Source organism: Colossoma macropomum, unplaced genomic scaffold (assembly GCF_904425465.1).
Source record: "Colossoma macropomum unplaced genomic scaffold, Colossoma_macropomum, whole genome shotgun sequence".
Taxonomy (NCBI): domain Eukaryota; kingdom Metazoa; phylum Chordata; class Actinopteri; order Characiformes; family Serrasalmidae; genus Colossoma; species Colossoma macropomum.
The window spans coordinates 120191-138672 of record NW_023494785.1 but is presented as its reverse complement, the minus strand read 5'-3'; the positions used below and the strand labels follow the sequence as shown (position 1 = coordinate 138672).

Below are 18482 nucleotides of genomic sequence, written 5' to 3'. Positions count from 1 at the left end.
AACCACCTGGAACACTCTAGCAACCACCTGGAATAACAGAGCAACCACTACACTGCAAAAAATAGTATCTTGTCAAGTGAAATGATCTTAAATCTAGTCGATTTATCTAAAATTTCCCATTTTAAGCACTTATTATAAGATTATCGTATTTTTTTACTTGTTTTAAGTAATTTTATTATGTAAATTTATCTGACTATAGTGGCAGATACTGTTGCTGGTTTCAAGCACATTTCTTACAACAAGCACAATTATCTGCCAATATAGTGAGATAACTTTACTTAATACAATTACAACAAGTAAAAAATGCCTACTAATAAGGTTATTATCAGAAATTAAGCTTAAAACGATCTGTATTAGATTTATTGATTATATTTAAGATAATGTTACTTGAAAAGCTGCATTGTTTTCACAGTGTATATTCAGCTCCAGTGCTAAAACCAGAGAAGTGAACTTCAGACACCAAACATGCACCTTCAGGAAAGATCACAGGAACAAGCTGTGAAGAAAACAGCCCTTTATGTTTGGTCTGTTTAATATATAAACCGAATATGAAGTGATCAGAACTGAAAGGGGCAAGTCCATCGTCCAAAATGTGCGTAATTCAACAGTTAAGATGTAATCAGAGAGATTCAGAGTGGTTTGGTGTGAAATGGTTCAGATGTCTTTACAGTGGTGGTGACAGGAACCAGGGGTCACCATGACTACAACACAGATATAGCCATTTTATGTAGACGTCTGGCTCCTAGCGCCACCACTGATAAGACAACTGAACCATTTCACACCAAACCACAATGAATGACTTTCTTTATTTCTCAGCTCAGTAGAAAATCCCCCTTTAGAAAAAACTGTGTGATTGAAAGAAGCTGTTCTGATGTTTGGAGTTTCATTTCTCTTTCCAAAAACAGTCAGTTGACACCCTTCACCGCAGCACTCCTCACTCCTCAGCACTCCTCAGCACTCCTCACTCCCCAGCGCTCCTCAGCACTCCTCACTCCTCAGCACTCCTCACTCATCTGCTGCTCCCGCTCGGGCTGCTGGGTAGCTGACGTAGCAGAACCAGCAGCGTTAAACCTCCAGGAGCAAAGATAAGAGCGACTGGTTTGGACCGTTAAAGTGACCGTTAAACCCACATTCACACAGTTTCCCACCTCACCCCACACGCGGTCAATCAGCCAAGCTTGGTGTCTGAAATTTCTTTAGTTTTCTGTTTTAGCACCGGAGCTACGAGGCTAACGCAGCTCACAAGTAATGGAAGCTGATTAGCAATTAGCACAGTGCCTAAATCCTTACACACTTCCTTCAGACTCTGTGGAGTTCTTTAATAATCTCAAATAGACTTGCTCACGTTGTGTTCACAAGTCAGTTCCAGTGAGTCTGAGTCGAGTCGAGGACGCTGGTTTAGCTTCGCCGTTAGCTGCAGGCAGCGCGTAGCTGTAGCTAAAACTAGTCCGGTTCAAACAAGGAGCTGTTCAGTGCAGAAAACCCTTAAGTTTGACAGACAGACCCTGATAGCAGCGTATATCGGTCCGCTGGTTTGACAAGGTCGGCACCCCGCTAACTGTTTGACACTGCTGGTCCCCCCTCGGACCACCCAGATTACTGTCCTGCATACAAGCTCTACAGTTTTTAATCTCCTCAAACAGATTTTAAAGAACAAAGACTTTTTTTTAGACTTTTGGAAAATAAACTTACACAAATTGTACAAATAACTGAGGGAAAAAAAATAATGATTAGGCCTGATATAAAATGATTTTATAGGACATGTTGGTGACGCTGAGCTGGATTAGAATTATTTACCAATTTACAGAGTTTAAAGAAAGGAAGGAAGGAAAATCAGTAAACTGGACTGAGTGAAAGATGAGTGATGATCCGTGGAATTTTGTCTAATACTCTGCTTAAACAGCGGTTGTTTGCAAAGTTTATTTTCCAAAATAAAAGCCTCTGTGCTTTAAAATCTATTTGGGGAGATTAAAAACTGTAGAGCTTGTTTGCAGGACAGTAATCTGGGTGGTCCAAGGGTGGACCGACAGAGGGAAACCGATATATGCTGGCTGACTCAGGCTGAAATTTCACGAGTCATAAGTCTGGAGTCACGAATCACAGATTTCTGACATGCTCTTATCTATAAACAGGGCTAAACAGCAGCGGCTGAAACAGCAGCGGCTGAAACAGCAGCGGCCGAAACAGCAGCGGCCGAAACAGCAGCGGACGCTCGCAGCCTGAACGGTGTTCGTCTTTTTGTGTAAGAATAAAGACGTGAACTTCAGGAAGTGACCGCGTCTTGGCTGACTGAATATATTCAGGCTGAGAAGGAAACTGTGAATAACAGGCTTTAACAGGCTTTAACGGGCCTCAGCGGTGCTGATGTGGAGTCAGTCCTGCAGGCTGTTCAGCACTGACTCTGCTATAGCTCTGAGTGAGCTGTAGGTGGCACTCTCTGGAAACGCCTGCAGGAAGTCTCGGCCTTCCTCTATGCTGGCGGTGAGGAGGGGGTCCAGGGGCACGGAGCCTGCGCGCACACACACACACACACACAGAGAGAGAGAGTCAGTCAGTGAGTAACCAGACGGACGTTCCTCAGACTGGAGTTACTGTGTATGTTTTTATAGAGGCACTCAGGTAATAAACGTCAGAGGAATGTCAGATAAAGACGTTTACAGCAGGTTATGAGTGCAGGTCATCTGCTTTACGCTGCAGGTCATGTGCTTTACGCTGCAGGTCATCTGCTTTACGCTGCAGGTCATCTGCTTTACGCTGCAGGTCATGTGCTTTTAAGGAGCTGGAGGAGTAAAATCAGGCTCCAGCTCAGCCTGGAGAAACAGCAAATCAGGAGATTTCACACCTGCAGTACAGACTGACCAACGACAGCATCACCACTGCAGATCAGACAGAGCTGTGGGCGGAGCCTGGACGCCCTTTAATTTAAATACAGCGCAAAATAAATATTAGATCTTCTTTACAGTCATAACAACATGAAACAGCTGAGCTGTGGGCGGAGCCTGGACTCTCTTGAATTTAAATACAGCACAAAATAAATATTAGATCTTCTTTACAGCCATACAGCTGTGGGCGGAGCCTGGACTCTTTTTACAATAAATAATAAAAATAAAAAAGCGCAAAACAGATGTTAAATCTTCTTTACAGTCATAACAACATGAGAGAAAGAAGAGGAACGAGAGAAGGGGAGAAAAGAGAGAAAGAGAACAGAGGAGGGACAGGATAAGAAGAGGGAGAGAGGGAAAAGATTGGGACAGAAAATAAAGAGGGGGAAAGAAACAAAGAGGGAGAGAAAGAAAAAAGGAAGAGAGAAAAATAGAAAAAGAAAAAGAGAAAGAGAGAATAGAGAAAGAAGAGAGAGAAGAGAGTGACAAAAAAGAAAGGGAAGACAGTGAAAGAGACAGAGAAAAAAGAAATGGAGAGGGAGGAGAGAAAGAAAGAGAGAGAAGAGGGTGAGAAAAAGAAAAAGGTGAGAGAGGATGACAGGTATTAAAGAAGAGGGGGTGAGAGAGGGAGAGGAAGGAAAAGGAAGAGAAAACAAAGAAAGTAAAAGAAAAGAAAGAGATAAAGAGAGACAGAAAAAGAAAAGCAAAGAAAAGAGAGATGAGAAAAAAGAAAGAACGAGAGGGGAGTGGGGAAAAAGACATTAGAAAGAGGAAAGGAAAATAGAGAGACAGACAAGAGGAGAGCTACAGGGAGAGACGCTGCTGCCCCCTGCTGGTGGTTACAGTCATTACAGTGTAAACACGTCAGCGCTGTTTACATATTCGTCTGATCTTTAAAGAGGACCTACTGGGCTTTTCCAGCTTTTCTCTTTCCTTTAGTGTGTTATGTGGCTTTTTCTGCATGTAAACGTTCCGCAGAGTCCCAGAGCTCAGCGTTCCCTCCAGAGGGAGAAACTCTCTCCCACAGAACCCACTTTTCCAGCCCTTTTCCTTCGTTACAGGACGGCATCATCTCGTAACACTGTCCTTACTGCCCACTGAACGGCAGAGACATCAGCACTACTAGAGATTTTTTATGCTTGTTATGAAGAAAATGACCAAAATACACTGAAACCACACTAAACTAAGAAAATACAATGTTTATTGCAATTTTTAACAGTGAAAATTCTCACATTTGTGGGTTTCTTTGGTCTCTTGTTCTCCGTCTTGCCGGTTTTTCTTTTTTTCTCATATCACTCTGTTTGGAGTCTCTGAAAAACCTCCGTTTGGAGGGTCACGTTGCCCCAACACTTCACCCTCCCCATCTCAATAAGAATCAGGACACCCTGCCCCTAGACATGAACACACAAAACGAAGGGGTAGGGCTCAGTGGTAGGGGCGAGGGGTGAAATGGGACTGAGCCTTAGTTACAGCTTAGTGTCTTGTTCCCACCTCTGAGTAAATCTGTTCTAGTAGACTCAAAAGAACCATGTAAAACGAGCACAGTGGGTCCTCTTTAAGGTTAAAATAACAAACAGATGAGCAGAGAAACTCACCTAGAAACACTGATCCTGTTAGCTTAGCCAGCTCTTCTCCTCCTCCTTTAGAGAAAACACTGCTGCACTCCTACACACACACACACACACACACACACACACACACACACACACACACACACACACACAAACACACACAGAAACACAAACACACACACACACACACACACACACACACACACACACACACACACACACAAACACACACACACACACACATTATTGCCGTATTGTGCACCTCTGTGTATGCTGATGCAGTATCTATAGGTAATTACAGACGCCTGGTTTTGCTATCGCAGGCAGTGCCTCAAATCCAGACTCAAAGATAACTTATGTCAACAACATCAACAATATGGCTGCTGGACGCTTTTTCACAGTTTTACGAATTTTATCTATAGCATAAAATCACCAAAAAGACACTTTAATCTGCGTTATTACAACAAATCCAACTACATCTAGAACCATACATTTTGTCGGTTCCCATTCAAGTTTTTCTGATTGTGCGGTTAAAATGCACAGTAAAAACGTCCAAATGTGTCAGCCTTATGATGCTTCAAGACAGGAATGTGTCAAATAACTTACAATACAATATAATAAACAATACAATACAATAAACAATATAAACAATAAACAAAAGACTCTTTTCCTCCAAAATCTGGTGACATCTACGTATTGAAGAACTTACAGAACAGTGTGGGCAGACGAAGCCGCTCATGTTCTCTACGATCCCCAGAATCTTCACTCCGGTCTTCTTACAGAACGTAATCTCACGCCGCACATCTCCTGTAGACACCGCCTACACACACACACACACACACACACACACACACACACACACACACAGACAGACACGCTCAGATTAACAGTAGCGAACTGTAATGTTATCAGTGAGCACACCAGCAGTTACAGAACAGTGTTATCAGCCCCAAACAAACCATGACTGACCCCCCCACCTCCATATAAAACAGTACAGTATGTTGGGAATGATCATGTGTTCATATGTTCATATGATCCACACAGTCACTCTGACAGACTGTAATACACTACAGGAAGTGTAGGGGGCGATATGGCTTCTACTGTTTCATTTAAAAAGCCTCTATAATGTTCATATGATCCACACAGTCATTTTGACAGACTGCAATACACTACAGGAAGGGCAGGGGGCGATATGGCTTCTACTGTTTCATTTAAAAAGCCTCTATAATGTTTATATGATCCACACAGTCATTTTGACAGACTGCAATACACTACAGGAAGGGCAGGGGGCGATATGGCTTCTACTGTTTCATTTAAAAAGCCTCTATAATGTTCATATGATCCACACAGTCACTCTGACAGACTGTAATACACTACAGGAAGTGCAGGGGGCGATATGGCTTCTACTGTTTCATTTAAAAAGCTCTATAATGTTCATATGATCCACAAAGTCACTCTGACAGACTGTAATACACTACAGGAAGTGTAGGGGGCGATATGGCTCCTACTGTTTCATTTAAAAAGCCTCTATAATGTTCATATGATGTATGTATGTATGTATGTACCTGTGGCGTGGTCACCAGCACCGCTCCGTCCACTCTGTGTTTACGGAGGTTGTCTAGCACGGCCAGGTGTTCATCAGACGTTCCGGGGGGCGTGTCCACCAATAACACGTCTAACTCCCCCCACGCCACGTCACGCACAAACTGACCAATCAGAGCTGAGAAAGGAAGACAAGGAAGACATTTGTGTGGTTTCATGTAGAAAAACAAGTCATAATTCATGTTTCTGTGATAATTCTCCAAAATCTCTTTGTTCATTGGAAATAAAAACACTGTTACACTGTGCCTCTAAAACTGATATATGTAAATGAGCTCTGTTCTGATTGGCTGCTCTGTATTGTGCCTCATTCAAAAAGCAGTACAGACTGAAACACTCCTTATATCTTCAGCGTCAGTGGGAGGGGCTAAACTGCAGCAGATTTAACAGGTGAATATATGGAAATTATTTGTTTTTTCATGCCATCACAAAAGTAGTGAGTTAAAACTGAAGGTAGCAGGTTTGCTGAGTATTTGCCAACTGCTACTCCACTTTATCTAACCGAGTTGATTTGCATGTCAGTTCAGAGGCTCTTTCCTATCAGAGACAGAACCTGGTCTGGTTTACCAGCCTGTATTTCCCCACAGTCTCACCTTGTGTTCACATCAGCAGGCAAGTCGTTTACGTGGCCCTAAGTTTGTCTTTTGTGGGTGTTCAAGGCTACTCGTGGTGTTGTTTGTGTAACAGATTCAGAATTCAGAAGCGGATTCAAGCAGTGATTTAAATTTAACCCAAACTAAAAGGAGAGGGCAGATTCCATAAACTCTCTATATCTTCTATATACTCTAAATATTCTCTATATACCGTGTATATGCTCTGTATACTCTCCATACCGTCTATATACTCTAAATATTCTCTATATACCGTGTATATGCTCTGTGTACTCTCCATATACTCCAAATACTGTCTAGATACTCTACACTCTCTATATATGTTAAATACTCTCTATTCTATTTACTCTAAATACTCTCTATATACCGTCTATATGCCCTGTATACTCTAAATATTCTCTAAATACCATCTACATACTTTAAATATTCTCCATATACCGTGTATATGCTCTGTATACTCTCCATATACTCTAAATACTGTCTATATACACTGTATATACTTTAAATACTCTCTATACCCTCTATATACTTCAAATACTCTCTATATACTGACTATATGCTCTGTATACTCTCTATATATTCTATATACTGTCTAAATACTCTATATACTTGGAAGACTCTCTACATACTTTAAATACTCTCTATATACGCTCTATATATTCTAAATACTCTCTATGTATTCTCTATATACCCTAAGTACTCCCTATATACTCCATATATTCTAACTACTCTCTACATATTCGCTATATACTTTCTATGTACTCTGTATCCTCTCTATACATTCTTCATATACTCTCTATATACTCTAAATACTCTCTATATACAACCTCATTTCCAAGAAAGTTGTGACGCTGTGCAAAATGTAAATAAAAACAAAATGCAATGATGATGCAAATCATTTAAACCCTATATTTAACTGATATACTACAAAGACCACATATCAAATGTTCAAACTGAGAAATTTTATAGTGTTTTGAAAAATATTTGCCCATTTTGAATTCGATGCCAACAACACGTTCCAAAAAAAGCTGGGATGGGGAAACAAAAGGCTGGTAAAGTTGTGTAATGCTAAAAAAAAAGTGTCCTGTGGTCTGTGGTCAGTTGTTTTTGGAAATCTTGGTCACTGTGTCTTCTGGGCTAAAGACCACTCAGCTTGTTATCAGTGCACAGTTCTAAAGCCAGTATTCATGATGGTATAGGGGGGCATTAGTGCACATAGTATGGGTGACGTGCACATCTGTCAAGGCACCATTAATGCTGAACGATATATATGTTTTGGCAACATATGCTGCCATCCAGACGACGTCTTTTTCAGGGAAGGCCTTGATTATTTCAGCAAGACAATGTAAAACCACATTCTGCATGTATTACAGCAGCATGGCTCTGTATTAAAAGGGTCCAGGTGCTAAACTGACCTGCCTGCAGTCCAGATCTGTCACCACTGATAACATTTGGCTCATTATGAAATGAAAAATACGACAAAGGAGCCCCTGAACTGATGATCAGCTGAAATCCTGTATCAAACAAGAACAGGAAAACATTTCACTTTCTAAACTACAGCAGTGTCTCCTCAGTTCCCAAACACTTACAGAGTGTTGTTAAAGAAGAGGTGATGAAACACAGTGGTAAACAGGCCCCCTGTCCCAACTTTTTTGGAACGTGTTGTTGGCATCAAATTCAAAATGGGCAAATATTTTTCAACAACCAATAAAATTTTGCAGTTTTAGCATGTGATATGTTGTCTTTGTATTTTCCTTTAAAAATATGATTTATATGATTTGCATATCATTGCATTCTATTGTTATTTACATTCTGCACAGCGTCCCAACTTTTTTGGAAATGGGATGTACTTTCCACATACTCTGTATACTCTCTATATAGCCTCTATATGCTCTACATACTCTTTATAATCTCTATAATCTCTATAATCTCTAAATATCCTAAATACTCTCTGTAAACTCTATATAATCTCTATATAATCTCTATATACACTCTATTGGGCACAATTACGTTATTTCCTGAAAGTACTGAGCATTATCTGGAGATTTAAGGTGGATTTTACGGACCTGTCTTTTTGGGTCCTCTCCAGACAACGGCTTCATCAGGGTCATCCAGCAGGAAACCAATGGACATCAGAGCCAGACGCTGCTGAGGGTCCGCGTACACAGGAACCCACCCGGAGTCACACTGATGAACCTCCTGCTGGGAGACACCCAGCATCCGCGGAATACTTGGACCACACAGATCCACATCCAGGATCCCAACCTGAGACAGAACACACACACAGAGGTTTGTGTCTATATGTGGAAATAATATTTCCCTTCAGTGTCTGAAGCCCCCCTGGTAGTCGGGGGTCCAGTGTTGTCTGTCTGCTAACTCTCTCTCCATAGCAGCGCTGATGCTTCAGTGTCAGTAAATGTTTGTTTTATCAGCTGTTCTTCTGTAGAGTCTCTGTTCTAGTGCGGTTCTGCGCTCTTCCTCACAGTAACTGAGATCTTCCTCGTCTCCTCTTCTGTAGAGTCTCTGTTCTAGTGCGGTTCTGCGCTCTTCCTCACATTAACTGAGATCTTCCTCGTCTCCTCTTCTGTAGAGTCTCTGTTCTAGTGCGGTTCTGCGCTCTTCCTCACAGTAACTGAGATCTTCCTCGTCTCCTCTTCTGTAGAGTCTCTGTTCTAGTGCGGTTCTGCGCTCTTCCTCACAGTAACTGAGATCTTCCTCGTCTCCTCTTCTGTAGAGTCTCTGTTCTAGTGCGGTTCTGCGCTCTTCCTCACAGTAACTGAGATCTTCCTCGTCTCCTCTTCTGTCTTCAGTGTGAGAAATGAGGAACAGTCACTCTTCACTCCAAACTCTTGGGAAACTGGGCGAGTTTTCAGATTTACAGATCTGCTGCAGCTCATTGTAAAGTTTTCAGAGGAATCCGGGCAGAGTTACAGTTTCTAGGCTATGAAGGACCAACTGGGTGAACCACTCTGCTACAGCGCCACCCTGAGGCAGAGCAGTGCTGCAGCTCTAGTTAGTTAAGAACACCAGAGACAGAAGCTGATCGTGGGAGAAGCAGATAAACAATTAGCTTCAGTGAGTCTGTTTGAGCGTCTATTTTACATCAAAATAAGTTTATTTTCAGGGAATCCTCAAAATTTTGACTTTGAGACATTTAGGGTGGTCCAGCGGGTTAACTGTGGGGTCCCGGACCTCTCAGGACCCCCTGGACTTTGCCCTTTGATCAGTAAGACAGTCCATTAAGCACAAAACATTAATTTTTCAGGGGATAATTCTGAGGAGATTAGATATGAGATAATCTACTTGTACAAGAAAGGAGAAGCTCAGAGGAACATAAGCTGAAAAAAAGACGACTCAGCGCTGTGGGTCTGAAAGGATGTGTAGCTGATCAAGAAGAACCTCACTGAGAAAAGGAGACGGACACATCAAACAAAGAAGCTGAACAATGGACTGACCACTCCAGAGTCCAGACCTCAACACCACTGAATGTGTTTGATTACTTCAGAAAATGATCAACCAGCTTCTAAGACTGAACTTTGGAGGTGTGTCTGCAGATTCTTTGAGGAGCTGAAAGAGAGTTTCCTGAACAGAATGGAAGCTGGAATAAAGGGGAAGAGTGACTCACTGACTCACACAGCTGAGAGTAGAGTTAGTTGCGGAGGCTTCTGGGTAGTTTTCTCTTAAATATATATTGTCTGCTTTATTTCCTGACACTGAAAGCGAATAACTTGTATTTAATTGCTGCTTTGACTGTAAATTAAACAAAAGAAGGGGCTCTATAATGGCTCAGTATTGTATATTACAGCCTATATGACACAGTATGTCCCATATGTAATATTAAATAATAACATGTAATAATAATAACGTGTAACAAGTTTATATGCATACAGACACATATTTATGTTATTGTTATGATAAATATATACGTATATCGTCACCCTCAGAACAAAATCTCGTAAATTTACACAAAAAAGAAAATAATTCGTTCAATTTTAATAGAAGTTAATGGAGAAAATATTTATTCCAAGGCATTTTTGAGCATTTCTATTGGTCTATGTATCATGAAAATTTGTAAACAATGTAAAGGGCAGCTTTAAATTATGTTAAAAGATAAAAAATAAAATAGAAATACGAGGTTTTGTCCCAACAGCAACTATTTATGTACACACACACACACACACAAATATATATATATACATATACATGTGTGTGTGTGTACTTATATAGAATATTAGAGATCAGTGTTACCTTCTTTCCTGCGTGCTGCAGGGCGAGTGCGAGTTCTGTAGTGATGGTGCTCTTACCCACTCCTCCTTTACCAGACAGAACCAGCACCACATGCTGAACCCCCCTCAGGTTACCTTCATCTGAGAGAGAGAGACACAGAGAGAGACACAGAGAGAGACACAGAGAGAGAGAAAGAGAGATGAAGAAACAGAGAAAAGGGACTCTAATTACAAGTCTACTGTGAGTGAACTGTACACTGTGTAGCTCCTCAAGCACTGCTGGAGTTTTTAAACACTGTGTCCACTCACTGTCCACTCTATTAGACACTCCTACCTTGTCAGTCCACCTTGTAGATGTAAAGTCAGAGACGATAGCTCATCTGCTGCTGCACAGTTTGTGTTGGTCATCCTCTAGTCCTTCATCAGTGGTCACAGGACGCTGCCCACAGGACACTGTTGGCTGGATATTTTTGGTTGGTGGACTATTCTCAGTCCAGCAGCGACACTGAGGTGTTTAAAACCTCCAGCAGCACTGCTGTGTCTGATCCACTCGTACCAGCACAACACACACTAACACACCACCACCACATCAGTGTTACTGCAGTGCTGAGAATGATCCACCACCCAAATAGTACCTGCTCTGTGAGGGTCCATGGGGGTCCTGACCACTGAAGAACAGGGTAAAAGGGGGCTAACAAAGTATCAGAGAAACAGATGGACTACAGTCTGTAACTGTAGAACTACAAAGTGGAACTATGTGGTCAGTGGAGCTGATAAAGTGGACAGTGAGTGGAGATACCAGGGGGTGGACCGGTCAGTGTGTTTAATAGCTGCTGTGGTAAACAGCGTGATTTCACACTCTGACACTTTCACACCAGCAAACAGCAAACATTCTCTCCTTCCCTCTGTACTCTTTCGTTCTCTCATTCTCTCTCTGTACTTTTTCTCTCTCTGTACTCTCTACCTCCCTCTCTCTTTCTGTACTGTACTGTCTCTAAGTCTCTCTCTCTTTCTCTCCACCCTCCCTGTATCTTTCTATCTGTACACTCCTTCTTTCTCTCTCTATCTCTCTGTACTCTCCTTCATTCTCTCCCTCTCTCTTTCTGTACTGTTCTGTCTCTATGTCTCTCTCTCTCTGTCTCTCTCTCTCTCACCACCCTCTGTATTTTTCTATCTGTACATTCCTCTATTATCTTCTCTTTCTCTCTGTACTCTCTATCTCCCTCTCTCTTTCTGTACTGTACTATCTCTCTCTCTCTCTCTCTCTCTCTCTCTCTCTCTCTCTGTGTGTGTGTCTCTCTCTCTCTCTGTACTGTACTGCCCCCCCCCTTATTAAGCCCGATATTAAACTCCTCCTGCTGATATAAACACCGTGTCTGCTGTATCTGAGTCCCGCAGCTCTATAGTAACATAGCATTTATAACATATTATAACACATTAATGTATTTATTAATATAAGAACTCCACAAACTCTTCCTACCTCCGCTCACCTCCATAGCGGCCGACATGGCGCGACCAAATGACGTCACGAAGACAAAACGGCCAATGAGATTAGTGGACGCGTTCACTGTCCCCGCCTCCGGACCAATCACCTCTCAGCTCGACTCTCATTGGCTGCTCTCTGCTGCTGCCCCCTGCTGTTCAGCGGCGGAACTGCAGCAGGCCAGTATATCAGAAACATAAACAGATCACAGCGGTTTTTATTCGCACAACAAGATCCAGGAGCGAGTTTTGGGTCCAGATATCAACAAAACCTGCTCTAAAAACAGTACAGAGGAGAAAAAGGTGCTTAAACCACCAAATCTATGGCTGAGTGATCCTCTTTATACACATATTAAAACATATGTTAGTGAAATATACGTGATATATTTAAATATATTTAAATATACCGTTTTTGAATATTTAAATATATGCCAATATATTAACATATGTGTGAATGTATTAAATACACTATAAATATGCGGACACCCCTAATTACTGAGTTCAGGTATATGAACTCAATCACACAGCCCTGCAGTCTCCATAGACAAACACTGGCAGTAGAGTGTCGCACTGAAGAGCTCAGTGACCTTAAACATGGCTCTGTCGTAGGCAGTGGTGGACGAAGTACACAAACCATGTACTTGTGTTAAAGTAGAGATACCCAAGGTAAAATATCACTGCAGTAAAAGTAGAAGTTCCTCCCTTTAGACCTCCACTTGAGTAAAAGTACAAAAGTATTTGCCTTCAAATGTACTTAAGTATCGAAAGTAAAAGTACTAAAAGATTAATTATGGCTCTGATGTCCTATTATCATTTTTGTAACAAGACTCGCTTCATTAACTCATTTTAGGTGAAAATACTCCAGTGTCTCTCTTGGTAAACCAGTCTTTTAATAGAATGTCATTAATTAGTGACGCTGATGTCTATTAAAATTATCATAAGCACAAAACACTGAAGGCAAACAGTTTCCATCAGGTAGAACTGAGTGGCTCTGAAATCACTTTATACAAACAAGCAAAGTTTCAGTTTAAGATTTATTTGCAAGTTTAAGTTTAATAAAAACTTTCCTTTACTAAACTGCATCTGTAGGTCTCTGTTCATAAACATAAACTAGACAAAACTAATTTACTATAAAATGAAATCGTGTTTGTATAAATTCAGAATAAAGACGCGTCAGTCTCAACTGCATATGAGTACATATTTCTATATTGTGGTCTATTTACACAAAGTTAGGTTAGTTCATCATTTATGTTGAATAGACTCTCACAAAATTTTACACTGCTGCACTGACGTTGAACCGCGTGCTGCACTGGGTCGGTATGACCAACAGGTCAAAACAAGCTCAAAACAAAGTGACCGCTGTGCCCTGATTGGTGTTCTTGCTTTGCGCTTCCTTCGTTTTGTTATGTTTTTATGCACACATAAACCAAAAGGAACGACAGATTTCTCATAATGTAGTGGAGTAAAAAGTGAGATATTTGACTTTGAAATGTAGTGGAGTGAAAGTAAAAAGTCGCCCAAAATGGAAAAACTTCAGTAAAGTACAGATACAGAAAAAACTACTTAAGTACAGCAACGAACTTCATCAGGCCTTCATCAGATATTAGCACTTTTTCTGAGTTAAAAACATGACACACATCTTAACAACCAGCATAAATACAGACATATTGATTTTATCCCCTCTGTGGTCTGAGGTCATTCTCTCTCCATGTGTTCATCTCTTCTTAAACTCTCCCTTTAAAGGCTCTTCATATATCATGATCCTCATATGTTTCATATCTAAATGCTCCGTTATCTTCATCACTACTTTCCAAAACCGCTGCAGCAGCTTCAGCACCTGTAAACTCTCTGCACGCCGTTTCACATGAGTCTCCGATGTGGACTGAATGAAGAATGAAGGGTTTCCGGCGTGATGGTCAGTCCTTAGTGATTTCCTGAGTGTCCATTGGTCAGTTTCACACAGAATGTAGATGGACACACGAATCCACCAGCTCCACACGGTGAGAGGCAGATGACGTGTATCTCAGCCCCTCTTCATAGGCTCATAACTCCGGATTCAAACCTCAGAGACATGACTCGGACTCAGACTCTCACCTCACAGACTCGAGTCTTGACTCGGACTTGAACCTCAGAGACTCGAGACTCGACTCGGACTTGAACCTCAGAGACTCGAGACTCAACTTGGACTCTCACCTCAGAGACTCGAGACTCGACTCAGACTCACCTCAGAGACTCGAGACTCGACTTGGACTCTCACCTCAGAGACTCAAGACTCGACTCAGACTCACCTCAGAGACTCGAGACTCGACTCAGCCTCTCACCTCAGAGACTCGAGACTTGACTTAGACTCTCACCTCAGAGACTTAAGTGTCAACTTGGACTTGAACCTCAGAGACTCGAGACTCAACTTGGACTTGAACCTCAGAGATTCGAGACTCAGCTTGGACTCTCACCTCAGAGGCTCGAGACTTGACACGGACTCTCACCTCAGAGGCTCAACTCAGACAGTCAACTCAGGGACTCCAGAATCAACTCGGACTCGAACCTCAGCGACTCGAGACTCAACTGAGATTCTTACCTCAGAGACTAAACTCGGACACTCACCTCAGAAACTCGAGACCCAACAGAGATTCTGACCTCTGAGACTCCAGTCTGGACTCAGACTCGAACCTCAGAGACTCGAGACTCAACTCGGAATCATACCTCAGAGACTCGAGAGTCGACTGGAACTCTCACCTCAGTTTCACACAGAATGTAGACGGACACACAAATCCACCAGCTCCACACGGTGAGAGGCAGATGACGTGTATCTCAGCCCCTCTTCATAGGCTCATAACTCCGGATGTGAGTCTCGTATGATCTCGTGATAAGATGGAATGGAAAGGGCGACTCTACAGATTCAGGAGGTGTTTGAACTGGATTTCTGCGCAGTCCATAAATGGAAACTGTAGCCTGTTTTGAATTCAGGTTTTTGTGATGTCACAAAAACCAACACATCCTGCTATTCAGCCTCAGTGTGCTTTCTGAATGAGGCACAGCCAATCAGACTAGAGCTCATTTACATTTATCAGTCTTAAAGGCAGAGTCACTAAAACAGTCCAATTCTGCACTCTTAAAAAAGAAGGTTCTTGAAGGGTTCCTTTGTAAAGTCAGTGGTTCTGTTTAGAACCATGAACACTCAAAGAACCCTTTGCATGCTTAAATAGTTCTTTGCATGGTGGAATGGTTCTTCAGATTGATGGAGAATGTGCTGTATTTTTGAAATGGTTCTATATAGCACCAAAAACCGTTCTGCTTTTGATAACAGCATGCAAATAGTTCTTTGAGTGTTCATGGTTCTAAATAGAACCACTGTCTTTACTAAAGAACCCTTGAAGAACCATCTTTTTGAAGAGGGTAATGGATAAATAGAGGTTAGAAAATAATTATGTAAACTGAATTATGACTGTTTTTGGTACATGAAACCACTCAAATGTGTAAAAGTGTGGTTTTGTGTAGAAATTCGACCTCAGAGGAAAAAATAAAATGAAAGAAAAATGTAAATACAGGCAGTTTAAGTGAGTTCCTCCTCTTATAAAGACACTGTAGGGATTATGACTCATTTATTTTGGTTTACTGCCTGTTGTTTACCTGTTTACTGCTGCTTCAACACCACATGATTGCGGTGTGTAATCTGACCGCCACCTCCAGCTCTTCACGTGCAGCGGTCACTCCAGTCTGCTGTGCAGTTTCAGCACTGAGATGATGAAACCAGAGTGCAGCAGTGCTGCTGTTAAATATAGGCCAGTCCTGCACCTGCAGTCCTCTCTCCACTCCACATTTCAGTGCTTTTCTGCTCGATGGCCTCTGTTTAACTCTTAGACATCTACTGTCATTTCACAATACCATATAAATATAATGATAAAATTACATTTTTCGTGATATACAATTACATGTGATTTACATTCTGTAGGTCAGGTGTATTTTTTTGACTTGAAATAAAAAAATGACAAAAATATTTTTTCTTTCTGCAAAACAAGACACAACAACCTCATCACATTCAAACCATAATAAAATATTTGCTGTTCAAAAACTAATGTGATACAGATTGTATGGACTGAAACTTTAGTGCCCTACGCACAATTTCTCCACTGTTTCTATGAACAACGAGTCAGAAATAATTCATATTTTACAGTATGACTCTGTTTTTGCTAACAAAAGTTCTAACTCAGTTAACAAAATTTGTCTGGCCCACTTGTGTTGCACATCTTTGTGTTTGTTGTCCAGTATACAGCTGGGTCCTCGGCCCAGATCTGGTCCACACACTATAAAGTGAGTAGAACTAATGAATGTGGCCCAAATCTGGCCCAACTGCATTATTGGTCCAAAACATTCACACCAAAATTGGTCCACAAATAAAGACACAAGGCAAAGTCATATGAAGCTGCCTGGCATCTGGCCCAATTTTGGCCCGTATACCTAACATCTGCCCGGTTATCCACCAGCGCTCAGGTAGGAAAGCCGGAATCGGCCCAAAACTGTCTGCTGTTTGAGAAGTGTTAAACTCATGACGGGTTTGGTAAGAGCCGGTAGTTTAGTACTTTTACAGCAGAAAATAGACTAAAATAACGTAGCGTCTTGGTGAAGAAGGAGACACGGCAAAGCCATGATTTCTGTTACGTCACAGTCCACCGCAAGGCTTTGCCTTACTTGCCACCCGCCTTGAAGTTCTTCCACTGCCTGCTGCAGTGAGGCGCTACCCCACTTCTGACACCAAATGTAGCATCTTAGCGAAGAAAGAGACACAGCAGAGGCCAGAATTTCTGCTACGAGAAGTGCTGTTCATCCAGACCAGCAGAGAAGGCCCATACAAAACAGTCCACTCTGCACTCGGCCCAAAGTCCGCAACTAACTCCAGTCCTCCCTGCCAGCTTCCATTTCCCCGCTGGCTCAGGTTTGCGGCATTGTCTGGCACGGTGTCCCTTCTTCCAGCAGTGCCAGCACACCAGGCACACAAACGCTGGCTCTCGCTCAGAGGCCGGCATGGCATGCCTGTTCCCTTGCCGCAAAAAGCTGTGCTGCTCGCCGCGGTGCTTCAACAGCTTCCCTTTTGCCAGCTTCTCTCTCCGCTCTGCCGAGCCTCACCGCACTGCTTCCACCACCGAGCCTCGCTACACTGCTTCTGCTGTTGAGTCTCGCCACGCTCTCTTCGCCACAGAGCCTCGCTAGAAAAACATGAATTCATTCATTCTTCTTCAAAACCCCTTGTCCGCCTGGGTCACAGGGGGAGCTGGAGTCTATCCCAGAGCTAATAGGGTGGAAGGCAGGAAACACCATGGACAGGTCGCCAGTCCATCGCAGGGCAGACAAAAAGGCATATACAACCACACACACTGAAGCTCAGGGGCAATTTAGCGTGTCTTTGGACTGTGGGAGGAAACCGGAGAACCCAGAGGAAACCCACACAGACACGGGGAGAACAGGCAAACTCCACACAGAGAGGACCCTGGCTTCCCGGCCAGGGAATCGAACCCTGACCCTTCTTGCTGTGAGGCGACAGCGCTGCACAAAAAACAAATGTCTCCAAAATGGCAATTTTACAGAAGAAGGCAAAACCATTACCTTTAATGTTAATGTAAATTTGGTTTCAAGCATTTTTGGAGCATTTCTGTTGGTCCATTCATCATGAAATGTCCACTCAATGTAAAGGGCAGCTGCTGAGCTCAGATTCTGTCAAAAAATTCTTATTGTTTTGATTATAGATTAGATTTTTGTATTTGGAGTCAAATAAAATGGTAAAATGGTTAAAAAAGAACAAATTGTTCATAGACATCAAATCACAAGGTACTAAACTGTCTCTTCTCACTGGGGTGGTTCCTTCAAGGCTCCATCTCAGTACCTTTAGTCAGGGAACATAACTGAACCATAATCCACTGAAATGATATGTTCTAAGCTGTACTGACTCCACACACCCCGTCTCGTCTCCAGGACTTTATTTTACTGTTCTGTTTAAAACATTCGGTTATGAAAAGGTACAAATACGAACTTTTCACCTGGAAAAACTTATTTAAGGTTCACAATCAGACCTTAAAACCACTGTTGGAGCTTTGAGGGAACATTTACACTGTTTGT

General features: G+C 42.1%; 1 protein-coding gene across 1 annotated transcript; it reads right to left on the bottom strand.

Moving 5' to 3' along the window:
- Nucleotides 1-219: 219 nt before the first annotated feature.
- On the bottom strand, nucleotides 220-12404 carry nubp2 (nucleotide binding protein 2 (MinD homolog, E. coli)). Its single transcript, XM_036580564.1, has 7 exons — nucleotides 12370-12404; nucleotides 10912-11030; nucleotides 8730-8928; nucleotides 6019-6173; nucleotides 5163-5273; nucleotides 4478-4547; nucleotides 220-2509 (listed from the first exon to the last, which is right to left on the bottom strand). Exons 1-7 carry the CDS (start codon nucleotides 12395-12397, stop codon nucleotides 2373-2375), a joined length of 819 nt encoding a protein of 272 aa, XP_036436457.1. The 5' UTR covers nucleotides 12398-12404; the 3' UTR covers nucleotides 220-2372.
- Between the last annotated feature and the right edge of the window lie 6078 nt (nucleotides 12405-18482).